Below are 6,587 nucleotides of genomic sequence, written 5' to 3' on the forward strand. Positions count from 1 at the left end.
AATAAGATAACAATAATAAAAATTATAATAATTATAAAAATAAATTTTATAATGCACAAATAAAATATATCAACAAAAACTTCACAAAAAATAATAAATAAAATATTAAAACACGTCCATTATATTGTATTTATTTATTTATTAATTAGAAAATAATTTTTTTATAATATCTTATTCCAATATAATAAAATTTTAGTTAAAGTATAACACTAAAAAATAAAATGTATTTAACATAAGCGAAATTTATATTATCCATCAAAATTCATTATCAAATATATTATTATTATTGGTATTATTTTTTTTGACAGTTATTATTATTGGTATTATTATTATTATTAAATAAAATGTATTATCATTGTAAATATACATATTTATAATTTGACCAAATTTTTACAAATTAAAGTCACGCCACTTTGAGTGGCGTGATTTGAAGTTTTTTTTTAAAAAATATTTTTTTAGTCAAACTTTAACAAAAATTGAGCCACGCCTTTCCAGCAGGCGTGATGTCAATTTAATCACGCTTTTTTTTTTCTGGCGTGTTACTGTGTGAAAATAACCACGAATATCCCTCCCTAAAGGCAGAATCACCTACTCCTAGCAACAAATAGCATAATCTCGAACGTCAATTCCAACGGTCCAGATTCATCGATCAAATTTCTTAGGTACACCGCGGAACACGAAAACACAACCGTAATCTGAATTTCAGATTTCAGATAGTTTATCACCAGATTCCGTCTTGAACCAAACCAATTCGTTTCAATTCTGTTCGGCTCCCAACCACATAACCCCCTATACACATATACGCGCGTGTATGTATACGCACAATTCTACCGTCTATGCATCTCTAGTTCGTTTTCTTTTCTTCTGTTGATTGGCCTTTTTTTTTTTTAAAAAAAATATCATTTTTCTGAGCCTGTTGAGGGAGATGGAAATGCTTGGAATGGAGTATTCGATGCTTCTTATGCTCTCCTGCGATGCGATTGGTGGAGGAATGGTTGCTGGGAATCGAATAGCTCGACGGTTTGTTCAGACTTTTATAATACCCACGTCGCCGCGGTGTTGTAAGTTTAGGGTTTACTGAATGTGCTCTCAGATTACGACTTGGTAGTCATTTGTGTTCTGTATACAGTTTTACTGCTGATTGACGCTGCAAACGTGAAGATTTTTGGCTGTTTTTCTATTTGAACTTGACTTCTTTGAGGTATATGCTGTTTTCGTACTGAATTTCATGTCACAGTTGGGAATATGTGGCTTCTCTTGGCAAATGATGTTTGAATAATGGGTTTTATTGGGCTTTAAGTTTGAGTTGAAATTAATAGTGTTTCATGGTTTTTAGGATTGTGGTGTTGGAAATTTGAAATTCCAAGTGTTACTCTGTGCCCTCTGAATTTACGTTTTCATTTGATTGTTGGAATTCTCTTGGAGGTTTCGAATGGCAGGAAGGAGGGATTTAGGGTTTCCGAGGAGTAGTACTATTAATTTGAAAGAGCAGTTGGTGAGGACAACTCTTAGAAATGTGAGAGCGCAAGGGCACCCATATGTTGAGCTCCGAGAAGATGGGAAGAGGCTGATATTTTTCTGTACTTTGTGTCTTGCACCTTGTTATGGTGATTCTTGCTTGTTTAATCACTTGAATGGTAATCTACACGCTCAAAGGCTAGCCGCCGCAAAACTGACGCTGTTAAAGCCTAATCCTTGGCCGTTCAGTGACGGGGTGTTTTTCTTTTGTGATGATTCACCGGACCAAAATAATAGTCTACCTGCTTCAGGTTCCCAACGAATGAAATTGTTAGACATCTGTCATGTGGTTGCTGATACTGCTATTGTTAGTTATGGTGAAACCTTGGGTCCAAATGCTAGTTCTCATCTTGCTGAAGAGACGGGGGATCATGTGGAATGCGATGAAATTCCCTGTGATCAGAATCTGGTTGGTGAGGGATACAGTCATGAACTTGTTGTTCCATCCGTGTTACAAAGAGACGAGGTATCTAATTTGATTGTGAGACACATGGGTGTTGGACACATTGGTGCCAGGTTTAGCAAGAAGGATGGGTTTTCGGATGAAATTCGTAGAATATGGTGCGAATGGTTGGGGAACAAGGAGTTGTCGTATGAGGATATCAGCACAGTTCCAGATCACGACTTTTCTGTTGTTACTTTTGCATATAACTATAATTTAGGTCGAAAGGGGCTACTCGATGACTTCAGAAAATTGCTACCACCTAGTCCTCATTCCGAAGCAGAGTTTACTTCCGGCTCTAGAGGCAAAAAGAGGAAGTCATTTTCTGATTCGGTGGATATGAGTAACCAATCTGACTCATCTGGGGAGGAGTCTCTATCCTCAAATCATAGCAATATGAAAATGATATTGTCTGGGAATGATGATCAGCAGGTACATTCACGAGTGCTCTCGAGCAAAATCATGAGGAAGCAAATGAGAGAACAGAAGGTCATTGCTGCCGAGAGGTCGTGTGATCTCTGTCAGCAAAGGATGCTACCAGATAAAGATGTGGCTGCTCTCTTGAACAGGAAAACTGGAAAATTTGTTTGCAGCAGTAGAAATTTGACTGGGGTTCGTTCGACTTCATAGGCTACCATTTTCGCCATTCATTGACCATATTGCAGATTTTGTAGATGCTTCGCTGTTATTCTTCTGAGATTATCTTCATTTGTCTAACCTTGTATTTCTCATTGTAATGCAGGCATTTCATTTATTTCATATTTCATGTCTCCTTCATTGGATACTGTTATGTGAGGTTGAAATTTTTTCAAAGAAGTCTGTTGCCCCTAAAGTGAAACGGAGGTCTAGGAGAAAGGTGAAAGGCAGCATGGAAGTTGGAAAAAGGGAGAACTGTGAGACTCAAGAGACAAGAAAGCAAATCTACTCTGCATTCTGTCCCGAATGTCAGGGCACTGGTATAGAAATTGACAAAGACGAGCTGGAGAAACCAACTGTTTCACTCTTTGAGGTTTGCATTATTCCATGATTCTTATTCGGGCATCTATAAGGATGCTTTCATGTCAACCATTAGAACCATTCTTCAGTTTTTAAAATTTTTCTTGTGTTGGAAATTCTTGACCAATTCCTGTCTTCTGTAACGTTAGGGTTTGAAAAACACATGCTCCAGGAAGATTCTAACCTTCTCGTAGGAAATGATTAGGTGCATTTTTCTTTTCATTTCAGATATTCAGGTACAAAATCAAACTATGTGATGCACATAAAGCCTGGATGAAAGATCCTGAGGTGCTTCAAAACTGCTCAATAGGTTTTCACTTCCCAGCTGACTCTGATGTAATATATCAGGTAATTCGAAAGAGATTGCCTTTTTTTTTTTTTTTCCTTTCTGACCAGCCACATTCTATGTTATATAAGGGTAAAAGCAATACCAGGCTAACAAATCCGCTTCCTTATCGTCAGGAAAACGTGGCGACACTGAAATTGCTGCACTTCTATCGTGCCGACATTTAAATCGGTCAGTTTCCAAGAGGAAAGACCGTCGTAAAAAGAACTGATGGTGACCGGTAGAACTTATTCCTAACTCCCGTTTTCTATTGTAAATGTGATTTACTCTCGACAAAACTGTAGTTTGTAGTTTGTAGTTTGTAGTTTGTAGTCATCTAGACAGGTGTGTATGGAAATTGGGTTTGCTTCGAATGAATTTCTGCTTTTGATTTGGAATCTCTGGCTTATCACTTATGATTGAGTTCAGTTTGCATTCCTTGCATGTGCATATTACTTAGTAGTTTATGTATAATATTTTTGGAGAAATAATTTTAATATCGGTTTTTATTTTTTATTTTTGAATAATACTATAGGTTTTTATTTGATTTTTTACAATTGTTTAATACATAATTTTTGTTGGAACGTCATACAGATCAATTTTGTGAAACAATTGTGACATTTGAACCGTGAAAAAAAATTATTTTTTATTTCAAAAGTTTTATTTTTCATTACTAGTATGGTTTTGATTGATTCGTTTTATAGATATAAATTAATGAGTACGTCTAAACGGAAACCTATCTTTTTTTTTTATATAAATTAATGAGTACGTCTAAATGGAAACCTATCTTTTTTTTATTCGTTTTATAGATATAAATTAATGAGTACGTCTAAACGAAAACCTATCGTTTTTTTTTTATATAAATTAATGAGTACGTCTAAACGGAAACCTATCTTTTTTTAAATTTTAAAAAAACATAGTTCTAGTAAGGACAATTTTTAAAGTTATTTTGATATAATAATATGGTGTAATAATTTTTAAGATTACGAGTGAGATGACCCTCAAATTTTGGTAAGATTGAAATATAGGTTTTTAGATTTATAACTTTGCACAGGTAGGGTGTAAATGAATTGAATCGAGCCGAATAATGATAAAAATTTAAGACTCGAATTCGACTCGAATTAAGTGTATTCGAGTTCAAGCTCGATTCGAAGCTCGAAAATTTCAAATATTTTGGCTTGAACTTGACTCGAAATAAAGTTTGAGTTCGAGTTTGGCTCCAAATATTAGAACTTATTTGTGAATTATTCGAACTATTGCTCGAATATTATGGTTCGAAAAACTCGAAATGTCTGAAAATGTTCGAAATGTATATACATTTATTATATCATTATATTATATTAATAAAATATTAAGGCTCGCGAACTATTCGTGAACTATCAAACAAAATAATTTTGGCTTGAGGTCGGCTCGAAAAAAGTTTGAACATGCTAGGATTGGGCTCGATTTCGATAAGTTTGAATACGGATCAAATATTTATCGAACCGGTTCGATTCGTTTACACTCCAACACATATAAATTGCAAAATAAAAAATTACTTCACGGTGGCCATAACTTTTTTGAAAAACAAATTCACAAGGATTACTGTTTAAAATTTCCATCTGAAGAGAGAGAGTTTTTTCCCTTGTTATTCATATCTTTCATATTTTTGTTATATCATACTATAATTTTTATAATAATAATTTTCTCTATATTAAAGTATTGTGAATTTATGAAAATCATGAGAAGCTGTCTGCTCAGTGCTCACAAAATCGGAATGTATGTATTTGCGGGCGTGTCAAGCACGATCCGTGCTAAAAAAAATAAAAGATCCAACTTCTAGGCAAATGATTTGAGTCTCGGGTCTATCGTCGGTTTCAGTTTCGTCGGTTACGCACAAAAAATAAGATGCACCAACTATAAAAACAGAAAACATAGGATATACTCGCACAAAAAATGAAGATGCACCAACTATGAAAACAAAAAACATAGGATAAACTCGATCAAATTAATGACAAAAACTAATCATTTGCCACTAATACGATGAACATGAGAATCTATACAAAACAAACTCGAAGAAAAACAACAAACGATGATTTGCAGGTACTAACATTACGAGTACAGTAATTAGAAAATATTTGAGATAATTTACAAAAATAACACTACAAATGACCAGATATGTAAGGTCCAAAAGTCCATTAGCTCATTCACGAAGATTTTAAATGATTTTTTTTTTGTGATTTCATGCACTTTAATTATGTGATGTTATTGCCTGATATTTAATTTATTTTTTTTTCAAGTTAGTTTTTTCAGGTTGGAATTTATTCTGGACTAAGGGAGTCGAGACTAGCATACGAACGAGGTTTAAGAAAATATATTATGTTTATGCAATTAATGTTGGTGCAAGTTTATTTTCGAAAGCATGCTTAAATACAATTTTAAAAATTGAGAGGAAAAAACTTTAAAAGTGGTGTTTGTGACTAATGGACCGATTTCCAAGCTCATTAGGTACAAAGTGAGTAAACGTCAAAACTTTCTTTCTTTTTATTTCTCTCCTTTCTCTTGGACGCAGCCTACTTCCCTCTCCCTTTTCTCTCGTTCAAAAAAACTGCACCAAAAAGCTAGGGCAAGACTTCCGTTCTTCGTGGTTCGAGGCTAGATCGCTCTCAAAGTACAGGTTAAATTCAAACTTCGACGATTAGAAAAGTTTTTAAACGTTTTGAAACCATCATTCAAGAATATTATGTATTTTGATATAAAAAAAACTGCATGTTGATGTGCACGTATGAGGTAAAACTGTGAAATGTAGATCATTCTTGATGTTGTGTGTAAAGATTTTTCTGGATTTTGAGTCATAAAGGGTTTGAATCACAGAATTTTGGTGTGTGTGTGTGTGTGTGTGTTGTATGCAAGTTTTGAATCAAACTTTTGAAAGTTGGATCGTTTTGTTGGGATCTTTTGCGTGTTTTGAAGATACTTCTTGGGTGTAATCATTCCTTTCAACGTGTGAGTGTGCAGATGCATTAAAGGATCAAAACGGAAGAAAAAAGAATCGGAAAATCGCAAGGCAAACCCCGCGCGGCGTTTCCTGGTCGCCCAGGCAACGACCTGCCCGCTCCAGCACCAATTCTGCGCGTTGGAGCACACAGGGGAGCTCTGGGGCATAGAACTGTCAAAAAGGGCTGGCGGACGGGCCACCCGCAACCTACCAAAATTCGCCGATTGGTGGGGCGGGTCAAATCGGCCCACCATTTAGGCAGGTTGGAAAATTATCAACCCAATCTGTCTATTTGGCGGTGTGGGGCGGGCCAATCCGCCAATTTTTAG

At 35.2% G+C, this 6,587-nt stretch overlaps 1 protein-coding gene across 2 annotated transcripts; it reads left to right on the forward strand.

The window, feature by feature from the left end:
* Positions 1-688: 688 nt before the first annotated feature.
* On the forward strand, positions 689-3,697 carry LOC140863713 (uncharacterized). 2 transcript variants are annotated; one of them, XM_073267328.1, is made up of 6 exons: positions 689-1,061; positions 1,130-1,201; positions 1,426-2,572; positions 2,703-2,969; positions 3,185-3,304; positions 3,419-3,697. In XM_073267328.1, the coding sequence occupies exons 3-6, from the start codon at positions 1,433-1,435 to the stop codon at positions 3,467-3,469; spliced, it is 1,578 nt and encodes a 525-aa protein (XP_073123429.1). In that variant the 5' UTR covers positions 689-1,061; positions 1,130-1,201; positions 1,426-1,432; the 3' UTR covers positions 3,470-3,697. The 2 variants fall into 2 exon arrangements, with proteins under 2 accessions (XP_073123429.1, XP_073123428.1); XM_073267327.1 differs by having other exon boundaries at positions 689-1,201.
* Positions 3,698-6,587: the final 2,890 nt, after the last annotated feature.

This window comes from Henckelia pumila, chromosome 4 (genome assembly GCF_033568475.1).
Source record: "Henckelia pumila isolate YLH828 chromosome 4, ASM3356847v2, whole genome shotgun sequence".
Classification (NCBI taxonomy): domain Eukaryota; kingdom Viridiplantae; phylum Streptophyta; class Magnoliopsida; order Lamiales; family Gesneriaceae; genus Henckelia; species Henckelia pumila.

Excerpts from the sequence above, each read along its gene's own strand:
- LOC140863713 (XM_073267327.1), top strand. The coding sequence starts at position 1,433 with ATGGCAGGAAGGAGGGATTTAGGGTTTCCGAGGAGTAGTACTATTAAT. Across the intron at positions 2,573-2,702 it reads GCAGTAGAAATTTGACTGGG|GCATTTCATTTATTTCATAT; the intron begins GTTCGTTCGACT and ends ATTGTAATGCAG. Across the intron at positions 2,970-3,184 it reads CAACTGTTTCACTCTTTGAG|ATATTCAGGTACAAAATCAA; the intron begins GTTTGCATTATT and ends TTTTCATTTCAG.